Source organism: Trachurus japonicus, chromosome 11 (assembly GCF_045865225.1).
Source record: "Trachurus japonicus isolate A0001 chromosome 11, Traja_1.0".
Lineage (NCBI taxonomy): Eukaryota > Metazoa > Chordata > Actinopteri > Carangiformes > Carangidae > Trachurus > Trachurus japonicus.
Window position 1 is genome coordinate 19627600 of NC_140917.1, and position 16890 is coordinate 19644489.

The following is a 16890-nucleotide window of genomic DNA, read 5'->3' on the forward strand; positions in this document are numbered from 1 at the left end:
AATCCAGAGTTAATCTACCGGGGCAGTTTAATGTTCAGTGGAACTACCACACGATTAATAAACCACTGTAAAACTAGACTTCCCCAAGAGTTACATTTATAATTTCACCCAATGTGCAAAAAATATCAGCAGAAAATGTAGATACCCGAATTTGTTTAGTAAAATTAAAGGGGCTGCAACTGGAGGTCGAAAAGCCCCTGAAAGAGAGTTCATAGTAAAAAAAAAAAAAAAAAAAGACAAAAAAGAGCAAACAAACTGACAGTTGGGTTAGGGTTCGGTCAAATAGGTCAAATGTAGGCTAATACATTATCGGTCTATGGTATTGGTCTTTCAAGTGTTAAAAAGTAGCCTACATCGACCTACAAAATCTACTTACTTTTGGGATTTAGCCGACTTTTTACATCTAAAACACATGGTTAATTATAAATTGTCATTATAGATCATCCTACCCAACAGTGTATATCATAAAAAAAATAAAATAACTGCAGCCTTATCTCTACTTTTATTTGAATAAGGTTTTGAATACAGGACTTTAACTTGTAATGGAGTATTTCGGACTCTTCTGATGTTTGCCTGGAGTGAGTCTATATCTGTATAATATGTTATGTGTGAAATAAATAGCTGTAGCCTACTATGTGTTGATTGTTGATTCATTTCTTCAAAAAATAGGCTGGGATCTGTAGACCTTGTTACCATATAACCCCCCTACCCGCTCCCCCTGCTTTAGCCAGGGGTAATGTAGTAAATATAAATGATATACACAAAGAGTAGGGGGAAATATAGCCTATTGAAAATTTACATTGAGTTTACATTGAAGTAGAGTTTGTTTTCAATGCCTTTTGGTTTTTCAGTCCATCAATAGTGGTGCTATACTGATATAGCTCGTCCAAAAAGTGTGTGAAACTTGGTTTGGAGTCAGTCCTTTATTTTTATTTTTTAATTAATGTGAAATTTGCTTAAAAATAAAATCAATTGTACAAAAACAGGATCTTTAAACCATCTGTAGTTAACAAAGCTGCGCAGTCGTCTTCTGCGCAGGTCTTCCGAAAAGATAGCAGCGCAATGCACGACGGTCCTTCCTTTCTCTCCGAGGCCATATTGGAGTCATCTCACAGTAAGAAGAGCTCCCAGTTTTCCAAATAAAACACGCACTTTTCTTGACTTTTTCACACTGTATTCCTCCTCAAACCTTAACGAAACTCCTCTGCTCCCCTCCCGTCGCTCGCAGGTTGGCCCAGTCCGGACTAAATCGCAAACATGGTGGCCGCAAAGAAGACGGTGAGTGTCGCGGGTTTGGGCCGGGGCCGCACGCCGCTTCACGTGGACCAGAGCGTCCGTCAGGGCCTGTTAGCCTCCACCGCTGTTTCCCCCTCCTTTATAAACTCACTGTTAGCTCTATCAATACGTGAAGCGACGTGTTGGGTCATTGCGGGTTGTAAATGTTTAAGTCGCCCTTTTTTGTGTGTGATGTTTGTCTCTTTGTGACTGTTTATCCGTCGGTTTGACGACGGCTAAGTGGCTAATGCTAATGTGATGTAGTAGTGTGCTAATGTGGAGGAGTAGTGCAACTTTATTAGCAACCGTAGCCTCGACAGCTCTTATAGGTTTACAATAAAGACACATTTAACACGCTAGCCCCCCCAGTTATCTATATTTTTGAATGTCATATACTTATCCGCAGTGTTAAATATCTCTGTGGAGCATAACGAAGAAGTGGCGATAGTTAGCTTAGCTGTGCAGCTCGTGTGCTGTCATTGACTGTAAAACCCATGTGTCTGTGTTGGTGCAGAAAAAGTCCATGGAGTCCATCAACTCCCGGCTCCAGCTGGTGATGAAGAGTGGAAAATACGTCCTGGGCTACAAACAGTCCCAGAAGATGATCCGTCAGGGAAAAGCCAAGCTGGTTATCCTGGCCAACAACTGCCCTGCTCTCAGGTATGTGGTGGTGATGATGATGATGATGATGAACTCCAGTCTGAATCATTAAACTGTTTCACAGAGTCGCTGTAAGGAGTAAATCAGTGGTAGATATGAAGTAAAATGAGGATTAAGACGCATGCTCCACCAGACAATACTGTAAACAGATCCATGTGGAAATCAAAGACATGGATTAATCGTCTTCAGAATAAATTAACGATATTGATTGACACTCACCCTGTTTTAATCTAACAGGAGTGGTAACTAGATATTTGCATGGATCAATTCATGGAAAGCTCGATACGAAGCTGATGTGACACAACTTGTCTCTTGCCTGCTCCATGTTTCCATGATGGTTAAAAGTAGTGGAGACAATTCAAGATGAAATGGTTTTTAATATCTTCGTGGATTAAGTTTGTATACATTATTGTTTTCATGCTGTTCAACATAAACAATAAAGTTATGAGTGAGGGTAAAGGATAAGAGCTTTTATTGACATGTCTGTGGGGGAATAAAAAATGTAACTGTTTAAACTGATCATAATAACACTGATTGGATATCTCATTGGAAATTTTAGTAAACTTCATTTAAAATTCTTTTAGTTTATTATAAATTAGTCTTGATTTATTGTGCCGTGCCGACACAAATTGTTAACAATGAGTTGCTTGTCTGCAGTATTTTGATACATTTGTAAAGTTGAACTTCCAGATTTACAGTATTATCATGTATTTGTTGTTGTGACTAATCTTTTGCCTGTCTGCTCCGTCCAGGAAATCTGAGATTGAGTACTACGCCATGCTGGCCAAGACTGGTGTCCACCACTACAGTGGAAACAACATTGAGCTTGGCACAGCCTGTGGCAAATACTACAGGGTGTGCACGCTGGCGATCATTGACCCTGGTGAGTCCCCGCACCGGCATTGGACAGCATCCGCTTCCATATTAAATGGACTAATGGGATGTTTCCGACACTAGCTTGTGCCTGCAGCTGTCTGGTGGCGAAATTGATGAATGGACATTAGCCAGAAGCCGACTGATCAGTCGTCCTGTTTGACACAAACAGAACAGCAACATCAGTTCAGGCCCATCACTAATGTTTCATGCTACAGCTACATGCATATTTATAGGATTAGTTTGTTCCCCTTGTGCTGTATATTTGTGCATGCATTATTTGCTACCATACATGTCACCACTAGAGCAACTAAAAGTGGGGACGAAACATCCTTTTAACTTTAACACGAGCTCACTTCAGCTCAACAAATAAGATCCAAACTGACCACAGTTTATCTTAATAGTTTGGAGCTTTTCTTACACTTGAAACCCAGTAAATATTACATCCGCATGTTTCCTGACACTTGGTTTCCTCTGCGAATTTTTGCGCCTGATGGACTCACCAAAGTGGTCCAGCTCAGGACTAGTGGTTCGCTAGATGAAAGCCGGTCGGAGCGCTCGGCTGAGCTGCCAGTGGTTTCTGGCCAGTTCATGACTGCTCCGTTGGTGACACTGTCAACTTTGATTATGTTCGGATTTGCTGTTTTTTTTTGTTTGTGCTGCATATGTGACAAGTTTTTAATTTTTATCCACTGACGCTTTGTTCATCTTTTTTTCTCTTCAGGCGATTCTGACATCATCAGGAGCATGCCAGACCAGCAGCAGCAGCCTCAGTAGAGCTGTTCCCCCGCCCCGTTGTTATAAATAAAGTCGGAGTTAACAGTTCATGCTGCTTGTCGTTTCTTTTCTGATCAATATAAACTAACAAATGTGTTAGTCCTGCAAGTGTCCACCAGGGGACAACAGTAAGCTTGTTGGATTTCTACCACGACGCGCTCTGCTCTGAGGGATTTCCTCCTCTCTGCAGGCTTCTTTACATTATGAGGCCGTCGGGAGGAAACACAATGATGGAAGTCAAATATAAGTAGTGGAGCTGTCTTCAGATCATTGTGTAACAGAGCATCATGACAGGATTATCAGTTTCTGTGTAAACCGTCATGATCCTCCCAACCGACCGCTTATCACATTGATGTCAAAATTACGCAACTGCTGATATTTGAGAATGTTTTTTTTTTTTTCCCACTTACATAAACCTTGGGAATAACCGTCTGCTGTATTAGCTGCAGCCTGTTGACTGTAATCGAGTAAGGACGCTCTCCTTTTAGAGGTATTAAAGGCTTTACAGGGTGATGGCCGCCTCTGATGTCCTCCAATATGAAAACAGCTGAGTTTTAAAAATGTCTCCTGGAATCAGCCCTTGATAAATATTTAGTGTCTGTATAAACGTCTTGAGGAAGAATACAAACAGCTGCTTGATATGTAGAAAACCTAATTAATCCAGCAAGAAACATTTCTTCATTGAACTCTGTTACAATCACAACACTCATTGAACATTAGTTTATGTTGGACACTTTGCCAGAGCTGCTGCCAACACAAGTAGGAGAAGTAAGTGTTTTCTTGCTGCTCCACATTTCCACTACTCAGTGAGCAGCTACAAACCAGGAGCAAGCTGAGCACTATGCTTTATTTTCCTCATATAATACAAAAATCCACAAAACAAAATGTTTATTAATTTGCTCCAGAAGATTTGAATAAGAAGCCCTTGAGTAGAAATTATCCTACACCAAGTAAATGGGTGCTTCTCAAACACAAGGAGTCATTTATCAAAGTCTTTATATATGTCAAGTCTGAGATAAATAACCCTCATGATGATGTAGTGATGTCATGATGGTCAGAAATCCTCTCCTACAAACAGATCTGAAAGGACAGGAGGTGTTAATCAGGTAGAGCAGTGTTTCTCAACCAGGGGTATTCGATAACTGCAAGGTACTTAAAACCATAAAATGTCATTTTGTTGAGTGACTTTTACAGACATTTATCATGTTAATAAAATAGTGACTGGAGCTTTTGTTGTTGCCTAAACTGCAGAAGCTAAGCTAAGGCATTTCCCCCAATCCCATACGTTTTAATGGGAAATTGGTCATATTTTAATAAGAAGCCACATTTTGATGGTTTTGATTCACTCTTGTTTGTCCTTCAATCATGAGCCCACCCCTCCCAGTGTTTCACTAGACATTGATTTCTTCATTGAGCTTTTATTGTGAAGTATCAACCAGGAAGATGGTGTAAAACTCACTAAGGTGCAATGTACAGTCTACAGCAACTTCTGAAATTGCATTTTTGTCTCCAGAGCTGTTGATAAAATATGCAATGATGCAATTAAAAAGGCTATTTACAGGTGCATCTCAATGAATTAGAATTCAAAATTCAATTCAAATTCAAATTCATCATGTAAAAGTTAATTTATGTCAGTAATTCAATTCAAAAAGTTGAACTAATACATTATATAGATCCATTACACACCGAATGAAACATTTCACGTCTTTATTTATTTAATTTCTTTTAACTGTAATGAATATGGCTTACATTTAATGAAGACCTCAAATTCAGTATCTCAAAAAAAAAAAATCCTCATTGCTGCTAAAAAATATGCTTGGGGTCCAATGCTCTGAAAAGGTAGAGGGGGTCTGAGCCGTCCAGTGTCCATTGAGGGGTTTGACCCAGTTTTTTCCACTCAGTGCTTCTCTAATGTGCCACACAAATGAACGTCCTTTGCCTGACTGAGCCTTTCTGTGTGGAGGTTGCATGTTCTCCCTGGTTCCTTTCTCACAGTCCAAAGACACAGTTGCACACTCGGTTAATTGGTGAGTCTGAATTGTCTGTGGGTTTGAGTGGTTGTTTGGCTCTATATGTTTTATAGTCTGGTGGCGACATCATGTCAGCAGGGACTGCCTCCAGCCTGCGACCCCGTTTGATGATCAGCTGTATAGATCATCATGGCCCATATATCACAATGCAGTATGGTAAATGTAGGAATCTGCTAAATCAATGTCAGACAGGTCAAGAATCAGGGCTTGGCGAGGTACGATATCACAAACTAATCCCACAGACGTCACAGACAGACTTGATTCTTTTTGTCCTAAGTTTGCTGCCCGACAGAGGCCGATGCATCCACCCAGTGACAGAGATATAAGCCGTCCATCATCCATCGAGTGGTTTGCCCCAGTTTTTTCCCCCACTCATTGCTTCCCTAAGCCTTTTTCTTGATTCCCAATTAAATCGAATGAAATCATCCCAGCTGATCTGTCTCACGTGCAGCAGATGCCCTGCTACGATTGAGGACAATATATAGAGATGTGACAGAGAAAGATCTGAATGAACAACTGTGAACAATCTGTGGCGACAGCCGTTCACATATCTGTGCTGTTGTGTTGAACTCATTTCATTCACTGTGGTTTGTTTTTATTCTGGCTGATCTCAGAATAAATTGTTCACTTTGCAGCTCATTTATTTCAAAAATCTTTTAACACAAGGCAATAAACTGTTATTTCGGTCACTATATTACATTTTTTTCAAATACATTTCTTACCATAAACTTAATGATATGTGACTTTAATTACCCCTCGGTGGACACTGAGTGGGTGCAGTGTGTTTTATATTCTCATTAACCATCATAAAACTCTAATTGTCTCTGGGCAATGTCATTACAGGCAGAAAATTACATTCACCAAGCACTTTTACATATTTATAGCACACATGGAGCTTTAATGTTGCATAGTAAATGTACGAATCCTATTAGGTATATTGTATATAATACGTTTGACAAGAAGATTTCAGAGGAGAATCTGAACACTGTCCACTTCATATGAATTCCCCTCTTTCTGCCTCCAGTGAGCATTTCAGCAAGAAAACACATATGTGTGACCCACTTGTTTGTATTTTGTGTGTTGTCCCAGTAGCAGAAAGTAGGTGAGCGTGTCTGTCTGCTCGCCTACTGTCAGACCCAAGGTAATGCCAGCCTCCATTTTGAGGCAGGCGGGTAAATCCTTGCTGATCTGCCAGTTGCCAGCTTGTTCATCCGCACTGGGCAGAGAGGGAGTCTCTGAGGGCAGCAGGATGCAAGCATGTCCACACCCATTTTTGGAACAGTTATACTCTTCACTGTCTGTATGATAATGTAATACTAACCATGCTCTTATAACAAGGCTCAGACCTGCTGCACAATTACAGTGTTTTAAGGCGAGACACTATACCAGCAAAAACATAGTTTTTTCATGCACCAATCAATTTTGAGATCTTCTTTCTTCTAGTGGAAAGAAATGGTAGAAAATCCACATAAAGGTGGTTATTTTACTTCATTTTGTCTCTTTCTTCCGCAAATTTTGCATGCTACTGTGGCAGACTGTGCCATCTGACCCATGTCATGTTAGGTATCATTGTAAAGCTCTCCCTCTCCTGCACAATGACGTAGGCTCCAAAAATGGTCATTTGTTCCATATCTGCAACCTATTCCTAAAAGTACGATTGACAACAATCTATGGAATCTTACAGTACAAGTCTTTAAAGGGATAGTTCAACATTTTGGCAAATTGGCCCGTTGCCATAATCGCTGTAGTCATAGCAGTAGGTTCGTTACCTTTAATGGTCGGTGTAAGCTATTTTTAGAATGGTGGAGCAGAGCGGCGAGCTGCTCAGAGCTAAGCTATGGAGGCTAATGGAATTTCTTGGTTTCCCTCATCAAACTCATCAAATACAAAATCCAGAAACTCAAAAACGCTTTCGTGGACAAGTTGTGACTTGCACATTCACCACGCTATGAGATAATAATGGAACGTTACGAAACTGAGCCGCTTTCGAGGTAAATGCATAGACTGCTTGCTGAAAAACTGTCCCTGAAGGCAACGCACATCAGCGGTTTTGCATGAATTTACCTCTAAAACATCTCCGTCTCGTAATGTTCCGTTATTATCTCATAGCGTGGTGAATGTGCAGGTCACAACTTGTCCACAACAGCGTTTGGGAGTTTTTGGATTGTGTATTTGATGAGTTTGATGAGGGAAACCAAGAAATTCCATTAGCCTCCGTAGTGTAGCTCTGAGCAGCCTGCCGCTCCACTCCGCCATTCTAAAAATAGCTTACACCAACAAATAAAGGTAACGAACCTACTGCTATGACTATAGCGATTATGGCAATGGGCCAATTTGCCAAAATGTTGAACTATCCCTTTAAAGGCTGTTTTCTCAAAATTAGTTTTTCCTCAGACTCTGAGCTAGAAATCTCCACTTCAGCAACACTTACAGACTGCCAGTTCCTTCCAGTTTTACCCCTTTCTTTATCCTGAAGGTTTTTACAGAGGGGTTTGTTGATATATTCACAGCCTGATTTACACTACATTTTATTCCTAAAAAAACATGGCGAAATTGGATTTTAAAACCTATGACTCTAATATGTCAACAAAATAAAACAAGAATTTTGAAAGTGTTCAGATTTCTGATCTGGAAATGTATGCAAATTAGTGCATATTTACTTAGATATGGCCTCATTTACATATTTAAACATACAATTTGACAAAACTTGTAATACCAAAAGTATTTGTCTTAAAGTAAGTGATCAACTTTTCACCCTATTCACCTGTAGTGTCTCACCTTAAACAGTAGAGATCCAAAGTGATCTACAGTGAATAAAACTGCTATATACTGACTCAGGATGAAATTCCTGGCACTGGATTGACCCGGTCAGCTTCCCCGTGAGCATCCGTGCTCAATTTCAACCTATGAGACATAGGTTTTCATTTTTGTTGAGTCTAGTTTCCCCAAGATGCCGGCAGCTCCCCTATCACAAGACACAGACGTGCTGTAATTTGAGTAGAATAGATACAGATATAGTCGCTGTATCCCACTCTGGTGTAACAAGTCAAAATGTGTTGAATGCATCATTGTTACTGGACACTGCCTGAGGAGAAAATAATGATAAAATGTAAAAAGACTTAGCAGAATGAACAGGCACAGTCAGAACAAAACCTATTTAATCAAAATGTATAGTATCAGCTTTGAAATGTATAATTAGGGCCACGGGCAATCGCACCGGGCACTGGTCCCTGCAGCTATTTCATAGCACTACTGTTATTGTGTGGATTTTTTCTTCTTATTCCAGCATTCACACTATTGTTATTCGGTTCGGCCATTTTCTGCCTTTCTTCGTCATGTAACTAGTCCTTCATACTTTGTGCTATTTCAACAATTCAAATATCAAAATGTTCAGCCTTTTCGGGACAGGTGTGCTATGTCTTTTCTCTTTTCAACTATTCATACTTTTTGCAATATTCAACTATTTCTGATTTTTTTTTCCCCATAGAGAATGCATCCCAGCAAGCCAAATGACGTCCAGTTAACGTCGAGCTGACGTCATTCGGTGACGTTCCGGACTAGGCCAAATTGGCGATGTTTTAGACGTCATTTCCAGGACGTCTTCACCAGGACGTCACCTCGACGGCTTTTTAATGACCCTGACCGACCACTTACCGGTCAAATTTATGTCGTCGAGAGGACGTCCTGGTGACCACGTCCTGGAAGTGACGTCCAAATGTCCCCCTAATCAGCTGTGATCTGGCCTATTACTAAACGTTGCTGAAAAGCAATAACGTTCGCGTCATATTAAAACATCCAGAGCGAGAGAAAGTGCCAAATCAAATTTTTCATTTTACACCATCATTGTCCAAGTTAAGGCAATATGCAATAGGCTACGTGATGACCAATCATATTTTACAAAATGTAGCATTTCATTAATTTCAGTAGCTACAATATTTTTTGAAAAATATAAACAATATTGAAGACACAAAACATTCAAACTGAACTATTTATTGTTAAACAAATGAACAGAAACAACCTTGAACACAACAACACTAATGAAACAAACAACATTTTACAAAATCAATTAAAAATACTCACTTGTGTAAAAATATGAAACTAAACATTTATTTAAAAAACCTTCACTTCAACATTATAAAACTTTATTTAACTTTCGCCAGTGTTATGGGGAGAGGAGAGGGTTGCAAATGACGCCATTTAAGGGGTATCAAAAGCCACATTGTTTGCCGGGTTCCTTTTGTCGTACCCCCCTCCACCAGACCTTCCTGGGGCATGTTTTTTAACAGCTGATGACAACAGCTGACTTGTCCCAGTGTTTGATGGCATCTGTAATACAAAATCAATAACAATGTCAGAGTTTGAAAACTTTAATTCTAGTAAAGTAAAAACATTAATAACAAACAATATTGTAATTACCCAAGACAACAGCATGTAGAGCCGTAGGCCGGAAGGCCTTTTTAATCCCCCTCCCCCTCATGTTCATGCCATCAGGCTGTTTGTGAGCAATCTGAAATAGAAGAAAGACAAAACAATATAAAACTCAGAACAAGAGGCAATAACTGGGAAAATGATGGTAAAGCTGAGTTTTCATGTAGCATTGTTTTTATTCAGTTTGCATAAAGAACATCAGAATTTCATGTACTGAAGAGAGAAGAAGCGATTTAAAGACCAGATGAAAACAGCACTTAAAAAGTGCAACGTCAAGCCCGGAGAACTGGTGAGCATGGCCGTCCACCAAAACACCTGATGGCAGCTGTGGCCCAGTTACAATCCACCCCCTAAAGACTCGAGGGTTGAACCCTCACTGACTTATGTGACGTCAGAGTGTGAGAGTCTGTGAGGGTCCAGATGCTGTAAACATGAATGGAACAGCACTTACACACTCTCACGACACATTACCATGACAACAACATGTTGTGGACTGATAATTTACCGTACTTTCAACACGCACAAGGTGTGTGAGGGGGGCAGACTCAAAACAAAATGTTCCTGGATCAGATCTGATCAAATCATCATCAATAATCACAAACTGCACGTTAATACTGACAGTTAACTTCTTCTACTTTTCTTTTTCGCTCCTGTACATTAACAATAAAGAGAGCGGCAGAGCTTTCTGACTGCATTTGTTTATTTACTTTTTTTTTTTTTTTTTACACTCACGTTCAGAAGGCTGCCCCTGTATTTGACTTCACAACGCTATGAACTGTGGGTAATTCCCCTACCCAAAGTCAGCGTCGGTGCTGACTTACGGTAAGGGGGCAGTAAGGGCTCATTCACTGACTCACTGACTTGATGATCTGACAACAGAACAGCCCTCACACACTCATGAACTTCCCGTGAACGCACCTCTAAGTCAGTGAGTCCATAAGGGGTTGGATTGGAATTGGGCCTGTGCCTCAATGGGACCCAAACACTTGAGGTGGAGAGGACGGTCCGGATGCAGCAAAAAAGACAAAGACCACCCAACAGACTAGCTACTGCCAGCAATACCACCACCATATACACCTATCCCACCTGCAACAGGACGCTTTGGCCGTGAAGGATGTCCTCAATATCCAGAAGTTTCCTTATGACTTTGCGTTGAAATTCTGAAAAGTAATTCCAAAGAAAATGCATCTTATTACAACTAAAATGTGTGTCTTTAACATATTTCCTTAAATAATAGCTGGTTTTCATATTAAGGCCAGGTCAAAACAAACAAACTGACAAGAATATGATCAGAAAATCTCTCAACTTTTCTGGACTATCTGTGAAGACTGACAGGAGTGAAGCTAACTTCATCCTCTGCGTCAGAGAGAGACAGCCTTGCACCGCAGGACGACAGGTCTCTGCTCGGACTGCTGTGCACGCTGTGAAAATGCTCTGATTGACCTGAATGGGAGCAAAGTGCTACAGTGTGCACAACGGAGACAGAGACCTAGGTCCGACCACGCAGCGAGGAGACCAGCACGTGAGAAAGATTAAGATGAGCTACTGAACGATGAGATTAGTCACTGACGTGTAAAAAGAAACTGAGGTATTTAGAAAAAAAGGCCAGATATACTGAGCAGTTGTGTAAATAAAGGCCCCGGCTACTATTTGAGGAAGTATGGCAATTCAATATTTTAGTTGAGCACTTGAGTACAATATAAGGATGTAACAGACAACAGATGGGAGGGGATCTCGTTATTGACGCAATCACCTCAAAAACATTACATTTTTATACAATTCAACTCATTGTATATGCATGGCTATACTTACTTTCTTGGGACACTGGGAAGGCCGGTGCTTTTCGTTGGCCTCTGGCTCCCCCTCTTCCCTGGTGATGTGCCCCCTGGCAAGCCAACAGCCGCCTTCTTCCTTGGTGAGGTCAAGGAAGTGGTTGGCTGCTGGCTTTTCCTTGGGGATCTCCTCACTATAGTATAAGCACAATGTGAAAAGTAATTAATTACATTATATTTTCAGCAAGTATACAATTTTTTTGCATGGGACATTAGAGTTAAATGAAAAGTATAACTTTTGCATGTAGTTGGGGCGGTGCGTGGCGCAGTGGGTAGAGCGGCCGCCCCATGTAGAGGCTGCAGTCCTCGCCGCAGGCGTCCCCGGTTCGAGTCCCGCGTCGGGCAGACCTTTCCTGCGTGTCATTCCCCCTCTCTCTGCCTCCCCATTTCCTGTCTATCTCTACTGTCATCACTATCAAATAAAAGGCAAAAAGCCGAAAAATATACTTTAAAAAAAAAAAAAAAACTTTTGCATGTAGCTACACCCATCTTGCCTTTGCGATCACTGAAATAAAGTACTACTGTTATGGTACACTGAAAAGGTTTACCCTTCTACATAAACCTCCATGCTAATTCTTACATACTACTTACATTACTCAAACGTTGCTTTATTTGACAAAGCACAATTCACAGTTGAACAACAAACAATACACATATTCACATATTGTGCCTTATGCAAAAAACAATTTCAAATTAAGCCAGTGTCTGTAATTGTGAGAGGCCATCATGTGAAACTTACATGGCGTCGCTTGAGACACACAGCAGTTATTTTGACTGTACTGAATAAGTTAGAATCAGTTCATTAAAATGACTCATGAACTGCTGCTGTCAGGGGCAGGAGGCCACACAGTTGAGCCCGAGAGGAGGGGCCCAGTTTGAACTGCAACAAGCGCTAATGCTGTTAGCATCTAGCAGCAGGCCTTCGCCACCTAGTCAACGACCTAGTTTTCGTAATTCGGCGAGAAAATAACGAAATAGTTAGTTATTATGGTGTGTATTTTCTTATCTGCTATTTGGCTTATTTCAACACAAAAAACAGTATAGTCAAGTAACTTACATGACTATTTTCTCAGCCTCGCTGTGTTGGACTGAGTGCGGTCAAATGCTGCTAGCAGGCCTTTGTGGCCTAGTTTTTTTTGAGTGTGTGTGTACTCTTCTTAATTCGGCTACCACTTTCAACAGTATTATTTTTTACTTCAATCAAACTCCGAAATCATGAAAAGGTTACTTACAGAGCTGGTTTACTCGCGCTGAGTTGCTGAATCGTGTTGATCGACGTTCACCGTGCAGCACCGTGCAGCACCGTGTGTGCGTGTTGGAGAATTGCATCACGTGCTGGGTCGTAGGTCAGATCACGCCCACTTCACCTTTTTTTGTATTTTCACCATACATCCATGATTTTCACCAAGAAGACTTGGTTGTGTGCTCCTTTTGTGTGATTCTTTTTATTATTACGCACTCCCTGTACTTCACTGTTGTTTCCGCTTGTATAATGTCATGTTTGTTTATGTTAATAAAGTTTGATTGAAAAAAAAACTCGGTCGCAATCAATATCAAATATTGAATATCTTTGACTGTATCAAAGACGGTTTATCTTTGACTGTATGTCGCAAATACGTTTTTTACCACATCACATGAATAAATAAATACATTAGCCTAATATATTTAGAGATATGGTCATATAGTCTCTGACTGGTCATTATATGACTCGATCACGACCCCACTCTCGATCCGTGCGCAAGTAATTGGTTGTGATAGGGTCATATTCTGGGCCTGATCGGACTAGTTGTGATTTGACGTCATAACGACCCAATCGGGCTCTCTCGAACAGGTCCGGGTCCGTCCGTGTTTGCTGGGATTGGAACAGTCTTGAAACTCTTCAAATCTTCTTACTTCTTTCAGCCTTTAAAGTGTCCACATACTTTCAGCTAGAGACTTCATTCAAATTCTGAGCTGTAGACAAACTTTTTAAGTATTCCTCTATGACTCAGCTTATTGATATCTTCAACAGTTTCTGATATTTGGCCGCTTTAAAATCATTAAGTTTTTTGACAAAATCCAGCTTTATAATGGGTGTGTGTTGCGTCTAACGAGCAGGGCTTAGAGTGAGTGACATCATCGCTAGAGTGAGAGGGATCGAAAAAACATTCAGGATTTTTTCTGGATAAATTGCCAGCACGGCCACAAATTAAACTCTAGACACATGATTTCCTCACCGGTTTGTAGCCACACTTGTCGTGTCTCATCTGATGTGCTCAAAACAGCAGACAGACTTACAGAATTGTCTCTATGAGCCTAATTGTGCAGCTAGACCCGCTCCAGTGGCTCATCCACTTCAATATAAAAGTAGGAGCTGATTTTTTTAGAAAAACAGAAATGCCCCCCTTTTCTACCTTGCGACCCTGAGAAAAGTTTTTGCCCTACAAACATTTAATGCACATCAATGTGCTCAGGAAGGTCTCCTTGCCCCAGTAGTCATGGCCACATTCTGATAAGAGGTACGGTTCTCTTTTTCTGGGCTGTTTTCGGAAGCTGCTCAGAGCACAAATCTCTCTGCTCTGCTCTGCTCTGTGTGCAGTGGCCAGCTGTTGGGGCCAGCTCGTTATCAAAGTCTATAAATAGAACAGTGCAGGTGCAGCCTGGCCGCTCGTTAAAATCGCCTGTTTGGTTTTTGGTCATTTTCTCCAAAACCACCGGCCCGATTTCAACCAAACCTTCTGCGTTGGACTCCCCTCGGACCCCCAGATGATATATCCGAGTTTGGAGAAATTTGAAGAAATTTTAATTTTTGGTCAAAAAAAAAAAAAAAAACGTAAGCCACGCGCCTGTCGTCTTTTTAAAATCGCCTGTTTGGTTTTTGGTCATTTTCTCCAAAACCACCGGCCCGATTTCAACCAAACCTTCTGCGTTGGACTCCCCTCGGACCCCCAGATGATATATCCGAGTTTGGAGAAATTTTAATTTTTGGTCAAAAAAAAAAAAACGTAAGCCGCGCGCCTGTCGTCTTTTTAAAATCGGCTGTTTGGTTTTTGGTCATTTTCTACAAAACCACCGGCCCGATTTCAACCAAACCTTCTGCGTTGGACTCCCCTCGGACCCCCAGATGATATATCCGAGTTTGGAGAAATTTGAAGAAATTTTAATTTTTGGTCAAAAAAAAAAACGTAAGCCGCGCGCCTGTCGTCTTTTTAAAATCGGCTGTTTGGTTTTTGGTCATTTTCTCCAAAACCACCGGCCCGATTTCAACCAAACCTTCTGCGTTGGACTCCCCTCGGACCCCCAGATGATATATCCGAGTTTGGAGAAATTGTAATTTTTGGTCAAAAAAAAAAAACGTAAGCCGCGCGCCTGTCGTCTTTTTAAAATCGGCTGTTTGGTTTTTGGTCATTTTCTCCAAAACCACCGGCCCGATTTCAACCAAACCTTCTGCGTTGGACTCCCCTCGGACCCCCAGATGATATATCCGAGTTTGGAGAAATTTTAATTTTTGGTCAAAAAAAAAAAACGTAAGCCGCGCGCCTGTCGTCTTTTTAAAATCGCCTGTTTGGTTTTTGGTCATTTTCTCCAAAACCACCGGCCCGATTTCAACCAAACCTTCTGCGTTGGACTCCCCTCGGACCCCCAGATGATATATCCGAGTTTGGAGAAATTTGAAGAAATTTTAATTTTTGGTCAAAAAAAAAAACGTAAGCCGCGCGCCTGTCGTCTTTTTAAAATCGGCTGTTTGGTTTTTGGTCATTTTCTCCAAAACCACCGGCCCGATTTCAACCAAACCTTCTGCGTTGGACTCCCCTCGGACCCCCAGATGATATATCCGAGTTTGGAGAAATTTGAAGAAATTTAAATTTTTGGTCAAAAAAAAAAAAACGTAAGCCGCGCGCCTGTCGTCTTTTTAAAATCGGCTGTTTGGTTTTTGGTCATTTTCTCCAAAACCACCGGCCCGATTTCAACCAAACCTTCTGCGTTGGACTCCCCTCGGACCCCCAGATGATATATCCGAGTTTGGAGAAATTTGAAGAAATTTAAATTTTTGGTTAAAAAAAAAAAAACGTAAGCCGCGCGCCTGTCGTCTTTTTAAAATCGGCTGTTTGGTTTTTGGTCATTTTCTCCAAAACCACCGGCCCGATTTCAACCAAACCTTCTGCGTTGGACTCCCCTCGGACCCCCAGATGATATATCCGAGTTTGGAGAAATTGTAATTTTTGGTCAAAAAAAAAAAAACGTAAGCCGCGCGCCTGTCGTCTTTTTAAAATCGGCTGTTTGGTTTTTGGTCATTTTCTCCAAAACCACCGGCCCGATTTCAACCAAACCTTCTGCGTTGGACTCCCCTCGGACCCCCAGATGATATATCCGAGTTTGGAGAAATTTGAAGAAATTTAAATTTTTGGTCAAAAAAAAAAAACGTAAGCCGCGCGCCTGTCGTCTTTTTAAAATCGGCTGTTTGGTTTTTGGTCATTTTCTCCAAAACCACCGGCCCGATTTCAACCAAACCTTCTGCGTTGGACTCCCCTCGGACCCCCAGATGATATATCCGAGTTTGGAGAAATTTAAATTTTTGGTCAAAAAAAAAAAACGTAAGCCGCGCGCCTGTCGTTTTTTTAAAATCGGCTGTTTGATTTTTGGTCATTTTCTCCAAAACCACCGGCCCGATTTCAACCAAACCTTCTGTGTTGGACTCCCCTCGGACCCCCAGATGATATATCCGAGTTTGGAGAAATTTCAATTTTTGGTCAAAAAAAAAAAAAACCGTAAGCCGCGCGCCTGTCGTCTTTTTAAAATCGGCTGTTTGGTTTTTGGTCATTTTCTCCAAAACCACCGGCCCGATTTCAACCAAACCTTCTGCGTTGGACTCCCCTCGGACCCCCAGATGATATATCCGAGTTTGGAGAAATTTTAAATTTTGGTAAAAAAAAAAAAACGTAAGCCGCGCGCCTGTCGTCTTCTTAAAATCGCCTGTTTGGTTTTTGGTCATTTTCTCCAAAACCACCGGCCCGATTTCAACCAAACCTTCTGCG

General features: G+C 41.1%; 1 protein-coding gene across 2 annotated transcripts; it reads left to right on the forward strand.

Annotated features, from left to right (window-relative positions):
• Positions 1 to 1079: 1079 nt before the first annotated feature.
• Positions 1080 to 3633, forward strand: rpl30 (ribosomal protein L30). Of its 2 annotated transcripts, none has more exons than XM_085791563.1 (4): positions 1080 to 1114; positions 1741 to 1935; positions 2688 to 2818; positions 3533 to 3633. In XM_085791563.1, exons 2-4 carry the CDS (start codon positions 1799 to 1801, stop codon positions 3583 to 3585), a joined length of 321 nt encoding a protein of 106 aa, XP_085647689.1. In that variant the 5' UTR covers positions 1080 to 1114; positions 1741 to 1798; the 3' UTR covers positions 3586 to 3633. The 2 variants fall into 2 exon arrangements, with proteins under 2 accessions (XP_085647689.1, XP_085647688.1); XM_085791562.1 differs by lacking the exon at positions 1080 to 1114 and adding an exon at positions 1229 to 1278 and having other exon boundaries at positions 1790 to 1935.
• The last annotated feature ends 13257 nt before the right edge of the window (positions 3634 to 16890 follow it).